The 20648-nt window shown below is 45.5% G+C and overlaps 2 protein-coding genes across 23 annotated transcripts in view; one reads left to right on the top strand and one right to left on the bottom strand.

Annotated features, from left to right (window-relative positions):
• Positions 1-6532, top strand: part of LOC100115228 (phosphatase and actin regulator 4B) — a 154083-nt gene extending 147551 nt beyond the window's left edge. For 18 of the 20 annotated variants that reach the window (XM_016981761.3, XM_032597468.1, XM_016981764.3 and 15 more), the window contains 4 exons: positions 272-327; positions 419-522; positions 928-1100; positions 1675-6532. In XM_016981761.3, coding sequence (XP_016837250.1) covers positions 272-327; positions 419-522; positions 928-1100; positions 1675-1690 — 349 coding nt within the window. In that variant the 3' untranslated portion in view covers positions 1691-6532. Of the gene's footprint in view, positions 1-271; positions 328-418; positions 523-927; positions 1101-1258; positions 1300-1674 lie in introns of all 20 variants that reach the window. The other 2 variants (XM_032597463.1, XM_031923249.2) reach the window with 1 other exon arrangement.
• A 71-nt stretch (positions 6533-6603) lies between these two features.
• LOC103316670 (serine/threonine-protein kinase S6KL) overlaps positions 6604-20648 on the bottom strand; it is a 40794-nt gene continuing 26749 nt past the window's right edge. For 2 of the 3 annotated variants that reach the window (XM_031923259.2, XM_031923258.1), the window contains exons 9-10: positions 7250-7477; positions 6604-7150 (exon numbers count right to left, since the gene is read on the bottom strand). In XM_031923259.2, coding sequence (XP_031779119.1) covers positions 7013-7150; positions 7250-7477 — 366 coding nt within the window. In that variant the 3' untranslated portion in view covers positions 6604-7012. Of the gene's footprint in view, positions 7151-7249; positions 7478-18587; positions 18832-20648 lie in introns of all 3 variants that reach the window. The other variant, XR_004344659.1, reaches the window with a different exon arrangement.

Below are 20648 nucleotides of genomic sequence, written 5' to 3'. Positions count from 1 at the left end.
GAATAGTAGCAGCGCCGAATGTAGGTGACAGTAGAGTTTTTAAAAGAATATTACGTTTATCGGGACTAACGGGTTTACCTTATCGCCACGAGCGCGCAATGAAAAGTAGCGCTTCGAGGATAACCCAGTCGGCGAGTCGTCGACTCTCTTTTTCGCGCGAGCAACAAACGCACGCCGTAAGCGTGTACTTTTCGAAGAAGAATCCGCGAATTAGGCAGCGGGCCGCGCGCAAACTCGCCCAAGTCCTAATTGGCTCTATGTGTGTTTGCAGGCGGCTGAGCATGCGGCCGACTCAGGAGGAGCTGGAGGAGCGCAACATTTTGAAAAGTAAGCTCGTTATAACGTCTCTCTGCACGCGCAATTATCGGTCCGTCTACTAATCCCTATATGTACGTTTTGCTCTGATCCTCTTTTGCAGAACAAAGTCCGGCCGAGGAAAAGAAGCAGAAGGAGGAGAAGAAGCGCTACCTACTGCGGAAGCTCAGCTTCCGGCCGACCGTCGACGAGCTCAAGGAGAAAAAGGTATATACACCTACGTGCTCTCTACTGCAGAGCAGCTGCTGGCGCTGCGGAGAGAAGTTTTATTTTAATGAAATTCTGCTCGCGAGAAGCTATAGTGTCGATCTAGCTAAAGATAGTCCGGTCGGATGATCGATCGACGATGGATCACGCACGCCGATATTGCGCTAGTCGCATATGAGAAAAATAGCAATATTAATAAACGAGGAATGCTAACTTGGCAATACTTGCAATCTACATCGTGCACACTTGCTTGGGAACATTCCGATCGATTGACGCAGGCTATATTGTTGTTGTATGCGCGTTCGTCGAATCGAAGCTTTAGTGCGAGCGTAAAGAGGACTATTATTACAACATCTGAAATGGCGCACACGTATAGACGCTAATACTCGTCGTTCTGTTTGGCAGATTATCAGGTTCAACGACTACATAGAGGTGACGCAGGCACACGACTACGACAGGAGAGCGGACAAGCCGTGGACGAGATTGACCCCGAAGGACAAAGCCGCTATAAGAAAGGAGCTTAACGAATTTAAGAGCATGGAGATGGCCGTTCACGAGGATAGTCGACACCTAACTAGGTATTTTATTCCGACGACGCCCTTATATACTTGCGCCTCGATATATATATATATATATATATATATATATATATATATATATATATACATACTATACTATACTAGAATTCGAATAAGCTTTGGCTCTCTTTTGACACGACATTCAATGCTTATTGCAGTTACACTTAATTTAAAAAAAACTCAACATTTGTCCGTTAATGTACGTATGACACACAGTCAACTATAATTTTCTACCAGACTTTGTGTTCACCGACTTTCATCTCTCAAACTCTTCACCAGAAATTACTTGGCTTTTCCTTTTCTTTTACTCGGTGTTTTGCATACACTTGTTCACATTCGATGTTTATACTGAATCTACATGTCTACACTTTTTCAATTTACACAACTACAAGCGAGAACTTTCAATGTTACGACACAATAATACCGCCAACCTTATCCACCTCCTGCATTTCCCAGTTCAAAGTATACAAGTAAGCAGCATGCCAAGATTAAAGCAACTGTATAATAAGTGTAAGCGTATTGGCCTATCAGCCTGACTAACTCGCAACTTTCTCTCTTCTTCTCTGCCCAACAGGTTCCATAAACCATGACAATTGCAATGTGTAGAGGTGATACTAGAGTGTGATGGTGCAGTTAACAAAAATGTGGGTGCTGCAGTGCGAGCGCGCATCAGACGCGGCGCCGCCGCGACACTGCGATCGCATTCGCGCCACGACGTCGATCGGACTCCTACAGCAGCAAGAGCAGCGAAAACCTCTTCCTCACCGGCAGCCTGAAGAGCTGATCCTCCGGAAGAGAAGGACCTACACCTCCGGATGAAGCGAACAACGCGACTAGCTGCAGTCTGAAGGAGGAGACGAAGGGACATAAACATACATACGTACACAGACAACACACACTATACACATATGCACACACACATAAACACACATAAACACACATCCGCCGATCAAGTGCGGCAGCTCGATTGTGATAGAGTGGGCTCGCGCGAGCCAAGCCCTCGAGCGAGCGCAAGGAGGGAATCCTGCGCCGCAACGTTTATATACGCTGCGCGTCCACTCAAACGATTTGTTTATTTTTTCGATGTTTTTTCCTCCTTCGTTCGTCCGATCGTTTATTATTATTATTTTTTTTAATATTATCTATATTGTATACCGTTTTCCTCGTTCGTGCGTTCGATTTTTTCTCTCTTTTTTTGCGGAGGGGTGAGTGCGGAAGGAAGCGATGCGCGTTGTACACGACGATGTCACTGATGTGCCATTCTTCGTTGTTAATTTTAAACTTGTTTGAGATTTCCAGAGCTTGACTCGATTACTTATTTAGCGTTAATTACGAAATCAGCAATTAGTTGCTCAATTAACGATGATCAAGTTTTGTTTTGAGTATCACAATTCCCGAAGGGCGTGTTTCGTGGCCTTCACGGCAAAATTATAGATTTTTATTAATTGCGTATTTCTACGATTTTTAATTTCAAACGGAAGATTATTTGCGCTGATTGGACTATATTGAAATCGAATCGCCAATTAATCAACAATACGGATCTCGAAACAATGAATCGAATCGCATTGGAAATCGGAACAGGGGAATACTAACGAACGAGCTATGTGCTGGACGTCAAAATATAACGTGATATTGTTCGATAAATTCGCGACTATGTTTTAAAAATGCAATACTTTCGCGTTAGTGTGTGAGAGTCGAGGGAGAGCCGATGGCTATTACGCCAAGGTGAACATTTTTTGCATGACGATATGTATAGAACGACGAATAAAAAAAAGAGAGAAAGACGAGAGAATTGGCCATTCCTTCGGCCGCATTCCTGGATATATTTAGTGAAACGATTTTCGAATTTTTAGAGCAAAAGTAAAGTAACATTCGAATTTTTCGCGCTTTGACTAAAGTCTGTCGCGTGTGAACGAACCCTAAAATATTTGTGCGTTAGAAAACACCACGTTTCATTCTCACACGGCTTACCGGCGTTCTCTGGCGATGTATATTCACATTTAACGAACGATTTCAAAAATTGTTATATGAAATTGCAATATCCTTGTTATAATATTTTTGTCTATTTATTGGGATCATTATTTTTTACTGTTATCTGTCGGGACTATGTTTATATCTGTGTAAAGTGTCTTGTTCTATGTTATCAGCTGTTGATTTATTACCGACTGATTGATTTCCCGCTTATTTTAGCTTAATCGTCCTTTCTGTACTTACTCAGACATCTCCGGTAAGCCGGTAGGGAATGTATTGACTTCTAATTATTATAAATATTAAGTATGTATTGATGCGAATAATGAAAACGTTGTATCGTGCAATTAATCTTGTACAGAATATATGATACGTAGGACTATAAAAATGTTCAACGATCGCGGTCGTTACTATCGCTATTGTCAGTGACGCAATTATTTGTCATTGAATGCAAATGTAACCGATCTACTGGTCGTTTAAAATAAAAAGAATAGTATCTTCCATTTTCGAAGATTGCGATAGTTTAGTAATAAAATAAGCGTTTGATCAAAATTTCCTGTTTTACAAGGATCGTTTTTTAAATGTTTTATTAAAGTTTTGCATATTTTAAATTAAAAGTAATTATTTGCGAATCGAATTATTTGTTATATTGTAAGGAAAATTATTTTTGGCGTCTTTTCTCTCAATTACTACATTATAAAATGATAGGTTGTGGAAAAACGAAATTTTCCAGCGAAAGGAAGAGCGTCTTTTTGCGAGTGCAACATGGGATACGGTCGAGCAAGGGGGGTCAAGTATGCAATTCTTTTTTTTTTTTTTTTAATTAAAAAAAAAAAGTTAATCATGTTTACTTGAACGATGAACGAATTTACGCACGATTAGCGAAACATATTTGAAGCTCCGCATTCAATAACGTAAAGCTTGATTCTTGTATATATATACATACACTCAAAATGTGAGCAGGAGAAAAAGTAGAAGGAAGCTCCCTAATAGGAAAGGAAACTACGCTATACGCTACGATATTATTCTGCATAAACGATTATTAAAGAAAACAAAACAACTACTTATAAATACTAATTTTTAGGTATGACGTCCTAACGTGAACGATACACCATATAAATATTATACATACGCATAGGTATATTATTACACGTTTATAGTAATGTAACTACTATATTGCGACGTACAAGCGGCATGTGTGCATTTTTCCAGCACAGAAAGTCCGGTATTTTGTGTACAAAAGAGGAGGTGACGTGATGAAACGCGAATTTCCTCGCGATGGATAGCGCTTACATATATCTTTGGCGTATAAACTGCACTATGGCTAACACACACACAAATGAAATAAAAGAAAATAATAAAAGCAAAAACAGAAACAGAAAACGTAATCCCTCGTACAGACTTGTGCGATCACGTACTATTGTGCTAAATATTCATGGTGTAATCGCGGCTGCGCAATGTGGTATGCGCTCATTCAAGATCTACGATGGTGCCATTACCCTTACGAACAAATTTTCTAGCAGTTTCGCACTATTCTGATAAGAGTTATTAATCGGTTACCAAATCTTCTACGTGTATCGGTAGATGAAGCTGTAATTGATTTGAGTGATGATTATACTTTTGATTTTGTATTATCTAGTAATAAATTATTCCTCGAGATCAATGAAGTGTGATTTATTAATTTGATAGCACCATGCGAATCTGCTACAGAATTTTTTAGTGAGGGCATTAATTAAACAAATGAAAAGCAAAAAATCCAAAATTTTCTTTCTGCGGCTCGTACTACCTAAATAAAGCCAAGCTTTATTCTTACGACAAAGGTTTTTCTTTAAGGCTGAGTGTATCTGTGCTTGATCTATGTGTACGCAAACGTGTAACAGCGCATGTGCTATTTGATATAAAGCGAGCTTTATTCGGACTCTACTTGTACGAGTCGCAGAATGGAACTGGAAGCTTGAAAGACTTGTTTGAGAATAAAAAATTGACGTTTCTCCAACTTTGCGGCTTGTAAGATAAATAACTCAAGATAACAAAAAAAAAATTACTGGTATCGTTACCTGGACGGACGGTCATTCTAATTGTAACATATAGTAGATCTAGCGATAGTTTAATCGGTAGATATAATGACAACAATAATAATACGTTAAGGAAAAAATAATAAGGGCTTGTTTCAAAATTTTTTCGTGCGATACAACGGTCAAAGCGGTTCCAAACGCAACATATAAGCGAACTATACAAATCGCGAAGTAGATGGCAAATTTTTTCTCGACTCCGTGTATGCGTGCTGCTTCGTGCACGTGGCTTAGAACAAAGTAAACAAATAAACAATCACTTGCAGGCTGTTGTTGTATTCGAACCTGTCGTTTCTGATCTTTACCGATTAATAATGGAAAGAACAAAAAAAAAACTTAATTATCGCGAAACACATTCGCGCGCGAATGAAATTTATTCGTGTTTTAAAACAGAAAATATAATAAAAATGTAGTAGTGTGTCAGAAACCAAGTTATTATCGTCCTCCTTACTACAGAAAAAAAATCGATTACAAGTAGCGAATACCATTTGTTCGATACGAATGAAGTTAAGTGTCAAATTTCAAAAAGCATCGATGGTGATTTTTACCAAAATGACTCTGCGTAAGCTTACGCAGAGAATTGTACGTAAAGTATGTAGCCGCAAATTGAGATTCATTTGAGACATAAACTCGTTTCTCTCAAACGAAAATTTGAAGCAATGCTGACGTACAAAATCATTTTTGTTTCATTAAAGTAGACTTCACCGATTGTTTGTTACGTGCAACTTTGTCTGTCGAAAACCTGTAAAAGCCGAGCTCTCGTCATTTTTCAAACTTGATCAATGTTTTTTACCTTTTATTACCAAGCGATGTCCTTTTCTTTGGCGCGCATCGCGTGTTATCGTTTTCGTATATATTAGCGATGAAACATAAGTATTTTTGTTGATGAAATGCGTACTTTTTCGAGAAACAGCGAAGATTATATAAGTGGAAACATTGTAAGCTGCGAGATTTTTTTGTGCGTTGGCCAAAAGTGAAATGAAGAAGCGAATGAAATGCTGTATTATATCGAGAAATAACAAGAGGCCCATTAAGTGTAAGAACATTGTATATAATTATTATAATGTAAACTCTAATTAACTGCACCTCTACCGAAGGAGGGAAACGAAGCGATTACCCAAAACAGGGCCAAGAATGCGCGGGAGGGACGGGGGGTATGAGAATTTAAAAAATAAGAATCGACGTTTCTGAAAAATCGCGCACCACTTTACTCAAGCGATTTTCAAAGGAACACTACGTTTTTTTGATTCGGAACCATTCTATCTTTTGTTATTAGTTTATACGCACCACGATTATCGCAATTTACTGTATCATCAATGAAATATTGTAACAAACAAAAATACTGTTAACTATTCTTAAAAAAAATTAAAACTTTTGTAAACTGACATGGAAGTTACGTCGTTCATATTTTCACCTTCACTATTTTATGTGTATACGAGTTATAAGAAAGTTTACGCATTATATTACAGGAAATAATCATCAAAATATTTTATTGTAAATGTATTTTGGCCTACATTATCATCGATGCCTTTGATTCGATTATCGTTCACAACAACATCAAACGAAAATAAAATACTATCCGATTTTCGAAAATATCAACATTGCTATAAATCATGATTAATCGTGTACGAAAGTTCACTAAATTACGCATATAAAAATTAATTTGTACTTAGTGGAATACCAGCAGGATTTCTTTCCACACAACAAGTTTATAAGTCTTCGCTTCAGAGTTAACGCTAAAGAATAGCTAAGAAAAGTTAATGCCAAATTAATATCTACTGGTGAGGTATCAAAGGACGGCTGCAAATCATTCATCAAAATATCACAAAGTAAACAGATTTCGTAAGGTCTCTCCAATCGTTAGGCCTTCTGCTATCCACTCCTCGTCGACTGTGCCCAGGTGCGAGTCGTGCTGCCAGCTCCAACAAAGGAATCGAAATCGTTAAAGTCGTCAACCAGCGACGTTAGCGTCGACTCGATCCTTTTGCCGAGGAGTTGAAACGGCGATACCTGGAAGTCGCAATAAATCATGGTTTCGTATTTATTTCCATCGTCGATGAGTAGAAAAATCGAGGGGGGAGGGAAAAAAGAGAAAGAGAGTTTGGCAACCTTCTTGAGAGTGTAACTCCTAATGTCGTGACCCATGTAGAAGGCGATTCGCTGAAGAGCCAGGACCGATTTAATCCGCAATCTTGGCTCGGGCTGTAGCAGCCTTTTCAGCAGATCGATCGCGCCTGGAGACAAGCTGCTCTCCGCGCTCTCGGGCAGAGTCCCAAAACTCACGGCCTTGTACTCCTCGTTCTCCAAGAGGTCGCTCGTTATATTTTTACCTGGATACTGAAATCAGAGAGGAAGAAAGACGCCTGGTTACACAAACCACCAACTTTTCGGGTAAATATTTTCGTCGAGCATCAAAGTGACTAATGATCTCGGTATAACCCAGCAGCAAAATAATAAACAGTTACGGGAAAGATCGAGATTCCGCGAAACGGTACATCTCAGCGAGCATAATTTTGCATGGAATTTACTCGACTATCCGAAAAAGTGCCTCCCCGACAAATCGAAAACTCTCCTCTCTGAGCCACAGCGAAGCTGAGAGCACCTGCAGCAGCTCGAATTAGCACAGGCCGCAGAGCCGCGGCGAGAGTTGCGCGAAGCTATACTACTCCCTCTCCCACTTACACACACTTGTGCAGGGTCAACGGCCACACACGACCCTCAACCTATCCGCGCGAGCGCGGCTTCTGCTGCTCCTCTTGTCGATCCGCGCGCGCGCGCGCGCGCACCGCTGCATTATGCGCACGCAATTTTTTTCTCCTCTCTTTGCATCTTCGTGCGCGTTGCTGCAGCGCGCTTCCTTATCGGATCGAGCCCATCGCACACCTCGCCGCACTACGGTACGTCCCCATGCGCACTTGTGAGAAAGGCTCTTTTCGCAACGCTGTTTCGTCAGTTAATAATGCGCGCGAGCGATGGAAAGGGAGATTGAATGAACTGTGTGCGTGTGTTCCATGAGTTATGAAAGCTGTGCGATTTTTCTCCTGTAACGCACACGCGTCGCGTCGGTTTGTCAATTTTCAAAAGCTACGGAATCTCCTCCAAGACGACTTCATGCATGCTTTCCCCGAACGCGTCCAGTGTAAATCGCTTAGCTTTCAGCCGCAGCCGAGCATGAACGCGCGGATAAGCCGCACCGGTGTGTAGTGTACCGTAGCGTCTAGTCGCAGCGCGCGCGCGGTCAATAACTAAAATCAAGGGGTCAATAACTCCCCCGTCACAGAGGCTTTACCCCAGATATCGACTCGCCGCGTCTCGCAGCTCTCTTTTTACGTATCGCCGCCTGCTATTATACGCTAAGAGAAAGGCTGTGTCGAGCGTATTATAGGCTATATACAATGTATGCAGCATTACACGCGCGAATCGCTCGATCAAGCCAACGTGTGTCAAAAGCAGCCTTGACAAGATTTTACGCGCAGACTCTCGGCCGCGAGCGTCAACCTCGCCGTATGCGAAAGACGAGCGAGCACGCGACGCGCGCATGCCGATTTCGCCACTAATAGCGAAGACCTATCTCCGAGGCGGGAGGACCTTGACCGAGGATATAACGGTGCGTCTCCGAATAAGAGACTGGCTCCTCTTGAAAAATCGCACCCGCTTAATCTCCTCCGCATCCATCCATACACGCATAGTTTCAGAAAATTCTCTCGCACATGTGGTGTAACGATGATTGCCGCTGTAACGAGCCGACGACGGCCGCGGGTACAAGGGATTACCACAACGACTAACTGCCCGTGTGTTGCGTCGACGTTATTGATGTCGGCCGATTAACCATAGCCTTTATGGCTCATTAAATTCGTCGACTTTGTTTGACGGGATTCGCGCCGGACGTTAATCATCCGCGAGCGAGCGAGCGGACAACAAAAGTGCAAGTCTTCGCGTCAAACTTGCACCACAGCCTCACGCGCTCCGAATGAATAATTTAACGCGGGGGGCTCTCTCGTTAGCGAACCTTTGACCCGCTGAGAAAAAAGCGCTAAATCGTAAGCGGCTTTGGTCCGCGCAGAGCTTTCCTCCGTCGCGCGCTAATTGCGAAGAAGGGAGGAAAATTGGCTGGACTCGAGGAAACTGAATTCGAAAAGAAAAAACGCGAGCGAGTTTTTTAATACCGCATGCACGAAATTACCCTCGCGGTGAAGAGAGAGAGAGAGAGAGAAGCAGCAATTTTCTCTTAAAGCGCAAGCACAGTACACAGCGGCTAATTGCCGATCTCCCCCCGAGAGAGACGGCGTAAACGCACACCTGTGAGCGCGTCCTCTCCTCCTTGAAAACTTTTTCCGCTCCAATTCCCTGCCACCTATTAGCAGGCGCGCGGGGAAGAAACTTTTAAAAATAGTATCCTCGAGTGCGCACACCGACCTTGGCTCGCGAGAGCCCGCGTCTTTCCATAAAGCTGCGCCGGAAATATCGCGCGTGTACGTAGGGGAGTGAGAGGCTCTATAGGATGCGCGACTGTTTAAAAAGTCACGAGGGGAAGAAATTAACTCGCGGTTTTTATATCTGCCTCGTAAACACGAGCCGCGCTGCTTGCCGGAGAATTAAACATTAACGAAGGAGCGCACTGCAGAGTAGCACGGTTTGATAACTTCGTTATACGCCAGTCGCTTTTCAAAACTCTCATCCCCGAAAAAAAAAAGCTAGCGTCGAGAGCTCGCGATCGTTACGGAGAGGTAACTCGACTTACGTTCTAACAATAGACGCGGCTCTCTCGGTATAAGAAATGCAGCCTCTCCGCCGCGGTCGAAACCAGCTCGGCAACAACAAAACAATTTGCGTTCCAGGGCTGAAAAAGAGCGCGCGTTATTCGGATATCCTTTTACACGGCGCTGCTTCACATACTCTCGTTTTCTTGCCCGCTTGTATTTCAAGATCGAGATAAGCCTCGTTGTGCGCATCCGCCGAGCTTAGATATTATGCTAGTAAACGCCCTGTGTGTCCAATTAATAAAAAGTTAGACCGCCGTATTCCCTCGTGAGGGCTGCGCGTAACGACTCGCAGTTCTCTCATGAATAAGTATACGGACAAAGCGCGGCGGAGTCGGTCGTTATAGCTAAGCGATTCGCGGCTAAGTTTCGCTCGTTTGGCATTAACGTTGTGTACTTTCCATCAGCACCGAAAATCAACGACTTGTTTACCGCCAACTTATTAGCGCGTTTATGGAAAAGAGACGAACGAAATATCGCTTTCAAGCCCCATAATTAATTACCCCGGTCTTGCACTAGCAGTGACATCACGCAGTAGGCGAGTCCATCTATTAAAATATTCCGGCGCGCTCATCAATCACCGTCAGCGTCAAAAACCGCGCGGCGCGATGCGTTCGTAATAAAATACGCGTATAAATGTATACGAGAGAGAGAGAGAGAAGCTCTATCTCTCGGGCCGAAAAAAGGACGCAAAACGTCCTTGCCAGGAATGCGGCGTCGACCGATAATCATCTGGTTTTGTGTCCACGTCGTTCTCGGCAGCGGAGAGAGAAAGAAGAAGAGGACGACGACGAGAAAATACGGCTCCCTGATAAGAAAAGAAGAGAGTCGACGACTGGTCGTAGTTAGCATTGCCGACATTAAGTTCCCATTAACCGAGTCCAGCCATTACCGAGGAGGACGACGACGACGACGGCGGCGGCGGCGGCGGCGCCAGGAGTAGTAATCGGAGGAGCCTTATTTTCTATTTATAAACCGGCAGGACTGCTCCTTCTTCTTCTCCTGCTTTTATAATAATATGTGAGGGGATCAACCTCGAGTCGTGGCATATGCACAGGCGCGTCATCCTGTCATTGGGAGAACGGCCGATGAGCCTTTCTTTTGCTCTACTTCTTTATCTCGAATCTCCCCGCAGGCTTTGTTTTATTCTCATCTCTCCGTGTACTTCGGAGGGATGTCTTAGACGCGACTTCTTTTTTTACCTAAGTTCTGCATTGTTCTCGAGAGTATGGGGAGTATAGCTCCTTGTTTGCGCTACTCCTCCCTAATGGGTCCCGTCAAAACTGGACAAAGAAACTTTCCCGTGGCATCGCGGAATCTTTCAATATCTTCGCGCGATCGTTTCGTAATCCGTTAAAATGATTTTGCAAGGAAATATCGCCTCGAAGCAAGTAGAAGCAGTAACTGTAAATCAACGCGACGCCGCCGGCGCGAGTCTATGCAAAACAGCAGCGCGTCACCTTTTTAAACCCATAAAGCATCGATAAATCCCTGCCCGGCCCCTGATGCTGTGTACGCGAGAGTAACGCAGAAAAACGCGGAGGGGGAGGGGGAGAGTTGAATAAGCCCATCCGTTATCGTCCCATCGATTCCGAGCTCTCTTCACGGAGAAAAAGGCAGAGCAGCAGAGAGAAAAACGATAAGAGGAGGAGAAGAAGAAACTCGCAGGAGATACCGGTCGGAGGATGTGCCTCTCCTCCCCGATGCAGCGAGTGTGTGTATGTGTGTGTGTATCTGCCTCGGCATCTGGCTTCGACGCCACTCACGCACCCGTAGATAATAGCCCAACGATCTATAAATAGACTGTCCTGGCAAGGAGTAAACGAGCGGCGGCGGCGGCGGCGCACATCCTTTGGAGAGAGAGAGAGAGAGAGAGAGAGAGAGAGAGAGAGAGAGAAAACACACGCGGAGAATAAGAAGAAGAAGCTGCAGCAGCAGCTCTATGGCGGCGCGTTTCTTGTACCATCTCTCCCGCGAGTAAAAGGAACGACGACAGGCCTAGCTCTCCTCTGCGCCTATATTTTCCCCTATATAGCCCGAGCATTGGATTTCAATTGAGATTCCCCCCTCGAGCGAGACTGCACGCACGGATCCTGCACCAATCCAGCTGCATTTTTGCCCTAAGGACTGCGCGAGCTATTTCTGGACACGCGCGCGCGAGCGCGAACAGCCCCGCTGTACAAAGGCGCACTTGCACTTTCTCGGTTGCCATGGGGATTTCGACTGGTTAACGGGGTGATGCTGCTTTTTTTCGGGTGTGAGAGAGAGAGAGAGAGAGAGACAGAGCTTGTCGTCATGCGGGGAAATCCCGGGTTATTCGGGGCCGACGACCAGCGCGCGCGCGCGGTATTGTAATATGAGGATTCCGAGGATTTTTCGACGTCGCGGACCGAGAGATGAACTTCGCTTATAACGACGATATTTCGGAATTTTCCGGGGGAAGATTGGAGCAACCTACTTCTGCTCGCATAGCTTCACTTTTCACGCTATATCTACTCGCGCGCGCATGCATAATTGTCGGAGCGGCAGCGGCGGCGGCAAAGTCATTTGGAACACCGGCGCGGCGAGTGATGCATCTCTAAAGATTCCAGTAATGGGCCATTAAGGCGCGCAAATAAAAGAATCGTCTTCGGAAAATGGCACACGCGCGCGGCGGCGGCATCGATGCGCGATTATGATGTCCGTGTCATTGCTTCTATTCTCGGAAAGTATACGCGCACACGTCGGAAAATCTGACACGATAAGATCAACCCTCGCATCTGGCGGCGACAATAAAATAATCGCCTCCTTGTGACGAGCTTTAGCGCAACGGAAAAATCCACGGCAGTTAATAACGTCGTTATAATACGCACACACACACACACACGCACACACATAGCCCCTTTCTCTCGGATATAAATTTTCGTCAGTAAATTTTTATAAATCCCGCCAGCAGTTCCCTCTCTCATCATTCGCTTTTGCTTCTTCTTCTCCTTCTCTCATCGGACTACACTCGCTCGTGGGGCCGTATATCATGCGAGCGGCGCGCGCGAGAAAAATTATTGCGGGCTTAGAAGCGCGCGAGCGCTGGCGTGTGAGTTAAAGGCGCCCCAGAGGCCTTAAAACTCGTTACTCGCCGAAAGCCGAAAGCGCTTGTTGTTGTTGTTTTCGCGCTTATTCCGCCTGTATGCGCGATACCGCTGCGGTATTTGAATTTCGCTCGAAAAATTCGGGGGGAGCTGAGAGAGAATTTTCTGGATTATTGAATTAACGATCGGCCGTAAAATTCACGAGTTATATTGAGATGATATACTGCGGGCCTGAGAATTTTAGAATCGAGCGGCTTTTTAAGTTGGATTTACTGCATTGTAAATTATCCCTTTGCTCGAAGGTAGACGTTATATCGAGGCGCAGCCGCGCGGCGCCGAATTTATATGCGCGAAAGAGAGAGAGAGAGAGAGGGGGAGCTTAGTAATTACCATAAAATCGATTCGGACTTAGCCCCCGGATTGTTTATTTTTGTCGAATTATGAAAACTTTGTTTTTTACGCGTCTGTCGCCCGCGCGCAAGGATTAAATTAGCTGGAAATTCGAATAACTCAAACTTCAGCGCATATTTATATAATAGAGATGAATTTTTCCCGCCGCGATAAATAATCTTCCTAATCGCCCGTACTAAACTTCAGCGGATCGCTACGATAATCGTAAATCTGCGGGCGTTCGGGGGAAAACGTCATTTTCTTCGGCGGCAATTAAGCAAATTGACCCTGCACATATCATCGGGGACGACGACAAGCTCGAGAGCACTGCAGGATTTTATACATGTGTATATCTCATCCGGACGTGATTTACCGTCGTCCCCCCCGTTGTAGTAGCTGTCGAGAAATCTATCGCAGCCGCTCTTCTTCATACGCTGCAGCAAACAAAGAAGAATCCACAGCAGCAGCCTCTTGAGCAAAGACAGAACATAACAACGAGGGGGATAGTAGTTCGTTTTATAGACAGCGGCGCCAGCAGCAGAAGCAGCAGCCGCTCATTTTCTTCCCTTTGGTCGTCGTCTCATCGACGTCCGTATAGGGACATGGACATCAGGTCTCTCGGTAAAAAGCCAAACCTGCTCTCCTCTCCTCCCCTTCCTCTCCGCCTTTTTCTCGACTCGTCTTCTTCCTCTCGGTTTTCTCTCTACACTATATACTTTTCTGATTCGTCGATGATCATACGGCTGCATCGCGTGCGCTGCGCCTTCCATATTGACGTCACGATCCTGCGGGCTGATGCCACACACCGGTCATTTGGAAAAATCGTGATGCTGCTACCGGCTTTTATCTCGTCGTGGGAAACTCGTTGTTTTACATTTTTGAAGTTTTACGAGCGCACGCGCAGTATGAGGAAAATGAGCCCTCTTGAAAACTGGATTTTCCTCCTCGTCCATCGGCGGTGAATCTCGAGGTGCTTATGATCGTCTCGCTTGTAATTTCCGCTAATCGCCGTATCGGCCGAATATTCTATTTATAATCGAGAAAAATCTCGCGCACTGCCGGTAGAGCTTCTAAAATTACCTCCGCTCGACGATACATGCAATGTTATTACCCCCGTGTGCGCATCAGGAACCCGCGCCGTGCCGTTAAAGGAGAGGAGCCCGTTTTACGCGCGGAGGGAGATAAACCAGCCGGGTTTATTTAACAACAAAATCATCAATTTACCTCATAATAAAATCTATTTATAAACCGCCGCGCTCCCGGCGTTAATGCGGAGGGACGACGCGATCGGGTTTGCAAAAAATCGAATTATATATAGCCGGCTCGCGGCGCATAAAACGTACACAGCGCTGCCTGCGGTATAAAGAAATTACCCGTAAAACGCGAGCCGCCGCCGGAGAAAAGTGAGTCTAATCAGCGGCGCCAGCTCCTCCTTTTCTCCGTGATGCGCTGCACCTGCGACGCGACGCGAATCGATCTAGATTATCGGGAAGCCGGCTAATTATACACGGATATATAGTCGCTCGTGCGGATAATCGTGGCGGTTGACTCTTTATTATTATTTTCTTTCTTTTTTCGCGAAAAAAGCGCAGCTCGCTCGGATTTATTTAAACTCAACCGAGCGCAAACTTTGTTCCTGACAAGTCTCGAAACAGAGAGAGAGAGAGGAGCAGCGATGCAATTAAAACTTCGGCTGCGAGAGATTTTACGTCTGTTTACGCCCTGCACTCGACTTTTCACGTTTACTTATATATTCCTCGACGGTTTATCTTTCCGTGTAAGTTTTCGAGCCCTTTTCCACGACAGCTGCTTAATTTTAGCCTACGCTGCGCAACGAGTGTGTGTGTGTGTGTGTGTGTGTGACGTCATTCAGCCCCGCGCGACAAGGAAGAGCCTCAGACGGAATCCGACTTGGCTTAACGAATGCGCGACAAACGAGATTTAATGACGATATGAAGATCTCAAAAGAGGACCTTTGGTATTTAATTCAAAGAAAAGCGTCACCCATTTTTTTCTCCCTCTATAAAAAAAAAAAGCTTCCACCCTTTTTCCTCCAATTAGGAGCTTAACTCAACGCGACCTTATTCCAAGCAATGTGCTGCGAGAGAGGCGTGTCGTTACAATATAATCCCAGAAGAGATTAAGGTAATTCGACGTTTGTTTGTACGAAAAACGACTTTCAACGAGCCGGCGGCGATGCATTGTTTTGTCCAGCACAGACGCGAGAGTGATAAACAGCGCGAGATTGGCCGTAGTGCGCGGCAATAAAAGTGTTGATTGAGCGTACACACATACCGCGTCGCAACCAGAAAAGATGTACTTGCGTAGCCGGCCACTGTATAAAGTGAATAATCGCGTATTAAGTATTTATCGCCCTCGTAAAAACTACGTACAACAAGCGCACGCAGGAAAGCTTCTTCCTCTCGAGACACGTACCGCCGAGTGTGTATAAGTACGAGCGTTATTTCGGTGCGACTTCAAATTCGACGAATAATCGAATCGATCGATTACACGCCAGCAGCAGCAGCAGTTCGTATGTGTACCGTTAACGAAGCGCGCGTCTCGCTCCATTAAACGACGTGAGACGCCTACTGCACTGCGCAGTAATTAGCGATTCCTCGACGCTCCGATTCCAAGTGAACTGGCATATACACGAAGCTATATCCACGTTCGAATTTGAATTTCTTTTTTTTTCCCTCTGCTTTGCGCATTACACGACGATCGATCATCTCCGCGCACATTGTTTCGAACGCGACTTCGCATAAACGAGATTGTATCCACGTTAGCGGCGCGATTTGCATACTCGAACGCATGAATTGCTACACACAAGTGCCATTCTGCATCAGAGAGGAGGATGAGAAATTGATCGTTACAATATAATAGCCGCTGTCTAATGCTAAATAATCCCGTCGCTTTGTCGTCGTCGGCAGCAGCAGCCTTGCCGGAGGAATGTCCCGGCGGTTCGAGTTTCTTTCAAAGCCAATTAGCCGTTGATCAGGCGTAATCGCACGAAAGCCGGGCGTTATTTATTTATTCTTTGATTCCTAAACCCGAGGCTCTCTAGTCTCGGCTCGACCGCTCGACAAAAGGTGACCCAGTATCCGAACGTGCAGTCGCATGCTAAAGAGATGCGTCGCTTCGGAGAATTCGGAAATGCCAAAGGTTAGATTTACGGCGAGACGTGCGGTTTATAATGCATTTTTTTTGTCATTCGCACGTCTACGTAATCCGAGAACGACTGCAAATCTCGAAACATTTTACATCCAAAAACTACGTAGGCAACGGAAAAACGGTGATATTTCAAGCAATTTATCGCTCGCCGCTTATTAATAATCGATGCATTAAAAAAAAAAAAAGCAACGGCGCCGACGATCGCGTGATATGCAATGAAAACGCGAGGAAACGGGCAGCGAGCGCGTCCCCCTCATTAATATCCGTCAAATCCGCTTCTTTCACACTCGACGCCTGCGTGTGTTATTCCGATCGATATTACCCACTAACCAACTAACCCAGCAGTCCGACAAAATTCACCGATAGCACACGACTACAGCATCGCATCGCATCGCGCGGGAACGCGTAGAATCGCAGTCACTCGTATATGACATGACGGACGTGTAATAATGATCTGGGCGCTGGCTCTTTTTCTCTGCTGGTGAGCGAAGAGAACTGAGAGTGAGAGAGATAGCGTGCACCATTATTCAATTGAATTCAATGCTACGCGCCGACTATTAGGAAATTGCCTACGAGAACTTTCTTTCGGCGGGGCATCATCATCAGCGCTCTGCCGACACGCCGAGATATTGTATACTTCCTCTGCCCCGGCGATGTGTCGAGTGTGCCTATAATCCCGGCCGCGCGAGCGCGCGAGTCAAGATACCCGTATTATATACGCGTTCAGCGGGGTGTACAGTGTACACTTACGCGACGTATGAGCGACGTCAAGAGGAGCCCGGAGCAGACACGCGGATCCGAGGCAGAGTGAGAGAGGAGAGTGTGAATGATGCCTCTCGTCGGGTTACGATTGTGTGTTCTGATTGATTTTCGCCCTCGTATCCGCGCTCTCGAGCTGATTAATTGATTTTACGCGGTTAAAAGTGTAATTTGAGAAGGAGCTGCAATGCCGATCTCTGATTCATGGAAGAAGTCTATTCGAATGATGACTAATTTAATTGCTAGCACCGCGAGCGTATGTAAATGTTAATTAAACGTCGATCAGTACGCAGTTAGAATCGCGACAATAAAATTGCTCGAAGCAGTAATGACACAGGAAAAAAATACAAAAACGAACCGATCGTATGGAAAAATATCATACGTTTCATTATACGATTAGAAAAATTTAATCGGCTTTCGATCGCGAAAAGAAACGAAGCGGAATATAAGGGCCGAGCATTCGAAATAATTAAAAGCGCTGATTCATACCGCGAATGCGCGATCGGAATAACACGTTCGACGGTAATCGAGATAGGCATCGCGCGAGAGTAAAAACAGGATGTAATTTTCTTCAAACCTCCAGAGCCGCGCACAGGGTAAAAAGTCCGCTGCTGCTACGCATCAATTTCTTATTATACGACGAGAGCTGAGCCCAACATATAAACAGCAATTATAAAGCGAGTCTTCTCTCTCTCTCTCTCTCTCTCTCTCTCTCTCTCTCTCTCCTAGATACGGCATCTGCGCATATAGTGAAAAATAATCCTTCTTATCATACGCGCACTGCAGCGAGAAAGTAATTACGCCTATGGTATACAACGTGTGCCATCAACGATGCTATTATTAGACCGAGATTTTAATTTTCGTTACGTATCCAACGCGCTCGAAGGGATTCATACGCTTTTCCGTTTTAATACACGGAGAGCCGCGCGCCGAATACATTTTTGTCACGTTCGGCCTCGACCTCGAGTTCGTTTCCCGATGTTTACTCGCCGCGAGCATTCCCGGCCATGTTTTGATCTTCGCGGCGCACAACGCGTGCAGTTCGATCGTAAAAAAGGCGACGCGAGAAATTTCATTCCGGTTATCGAACCCGAAAACGCACTCGGCAACGAGTCTTCCGGCATCGCGAGCCTCTTCCGACCACCCATAGCGAGCTGGATCTCGTAAAACGAGAATAAACCTGCGCGCATCTCGACTCTCGAGTATCGCACGAAAACGATATGCCGGCCGACGGTGAATCCCGAAGCGAAAGCCGCGTGCTCGGATTATAATGATATTCCGCTGGCGATGTGGCCTGACTTTGACGAAGGACGAGTAGTGCGCTAAAGATCCTCCCGCCTCCTCCTCGTCGTCGTCGTCGTCGTCGTCGTCGTCGTGATAACAGAGAGCTGAGAACGAGACTGTCGAGAGCGGACTTCTATTTGAGAATCGTTTGAGCGACGACAACGATGGAGTTGGGTATTTGCGAACGGTTGGCTCGTCCTTCGAGCTTTTCGGATGTTTGACTTAGGTATAACGTCGGATCTGGTAGCGGTTAACTCACCTGTAACAAAAAGAAACGATCTTCGTTAGCAAAACAAAAAGTCCTTCATCCCCGAAATCAGAAATGCAAATAATCGATCGGCCGCGGTAAACACACGTGTAATCAATTGCAAAGGAAACAACCTCCATCCGAAGATCTCGGTACACCAGAGTTTCTCATTCGGTTGCACAGCAGGTATGCCCGGCGTTTTTCGGAGCTCGCTGGGTCAGCGCTCGCGCGGTGAGGTGAGCCCATTCGTTTGCGAAACGTGTCTCTGGTGTATGTGTTTACTGACGGCGCTGCCGCGAACGTATATAGGCGAGGCCAGGGACGTTATAGACCGAGTGACCGGCCAGGGACGCGGATCGACTTCTCGCCTCGCGTATAATATAATGTATGTGTACGTGTGTTTAGTGTGGAGGGAAACGCGGAAGGAAGTGGGCGATTCTATTTCTTTTCGATCGTCGCTGGATTGGAAGTGACGCGGTACGAGTTCACCCGTCAATACACATATGGCAATGCACGTCTCATTGCATCTCCGGGTTATTTGTTTGCAGAGAAACCTGTTGGAGGTTATCACTTCCTCTTATACGATTTTTGGGCGATAAAACTGAAACCTTCCGCGGCTCGAGCTAGCTGTCGTAAAACGTGGATATTATACTCGCGCGCCTGAAATCGCTTCTTTATGATGATACATAAAGTACACTTTAACGGAGGAAGCGTCGCACGAACATCTCTCGCGCGGAATCTGGAGCTACTTAAACCTTTTATAAGCTTTATTGCTGATAACAGGAAAAGGTTTTGAGTTGGCCCGTAGAAAAAACCCAACTCGTCGTACACATAAAAGGGAGTCGGAACAATGGACGTGGATTTGACATTCGTCGTTTGGAAGTCACACACCTACGGCTGCGCGCACAAAGTGTATAATTATCGTGTTTTGTTGCGGCGGTTCACGCAATATAATGTCATCACGACGATTTGGCTTTTACGCGTAAGACACACGTGCAGTGCGAGACTCGTTTGAGGTTATGAAAGTAATTCCAAACGCGTTACACAATTTTGCCGCGCTCTCAATGCGCTGCATATTCAGAAGATATTCAACAGATGCGGAATGCATTAAGAGCAGAGTTTGGATAATCGGCCGCGCGAATGGATTTGCATATCCGCTCTTTCTCGAGAGATAGAGCAACGAAACTGGATCCACGAGTTCTTTATCAGCTACGCAAGCAACTATGTATACCCGTTCAAACAAAAGCATTGTCCCCCCAGACTCTTGATTGAAAGCGAGTCTTCCCCCCTTATCTCACTTCCCATTAATCCACACCCGCTGCGGTCCATCCTTTATTTCGCTAATTGCTCGTACAGAGCCGCGGGCGTGTAATTATCAAAGTCAGGGCTTTTTACTCGTTTTCTCTCTCTCTCTCTCTCTCTCTCTCTCTCTCTCTCTCTCTCTCTCTCTCTCTCTCTCTCTCGCGGCGTCGATAAGAGATCAATTAAGCGACACACGCGTGTAATTGCAGCCGACGAGCGCGTATAACGAGCTGGAGGAAATCGAACGGACACGAATATTGCGTCGTCGAAAACTAGCCGTGTACGCCCGTATGGATCATCGTACGCCCCGATGGGTGTAAACCCTGTTTACAGGATGATTCTCGAAAACAAGCATTTTCCTCGAACGGCCACAAGTCGCATCCTCGGATTTTCACGAGTTATAAATATAGACGAAGCATTCGAGGGAAAGAGGATGAGAGCAGTAGGCGAGAGCGATACATCGACGTATCAGAGATCTCATTCGAAGCTACGAATGAGCCTCGCGCGACACACTCCTTTTTCCATCT

This window comes from Nasonia vitripennis, chromosome 2 (assembly GCF_009193385.2).
Source record: "Nasonia vitripennis strain AsymCx chromosome 2, Nvit_psr_1.1, whole genome shotgun sequence".
NCBI classification, from domain to species: domain Eukaryota; kingdom Metazoa; phylum Arthropoda; class Insecta; order Hymenoptera; family Pteromalidae; genus Nasonia; species Nasonia vitripennis.
The sequence above is the reverse complement of the archived record's forward strand: the minus strand, read 5'-3'. Positions and strand labels throughout refer to the sequence as shown.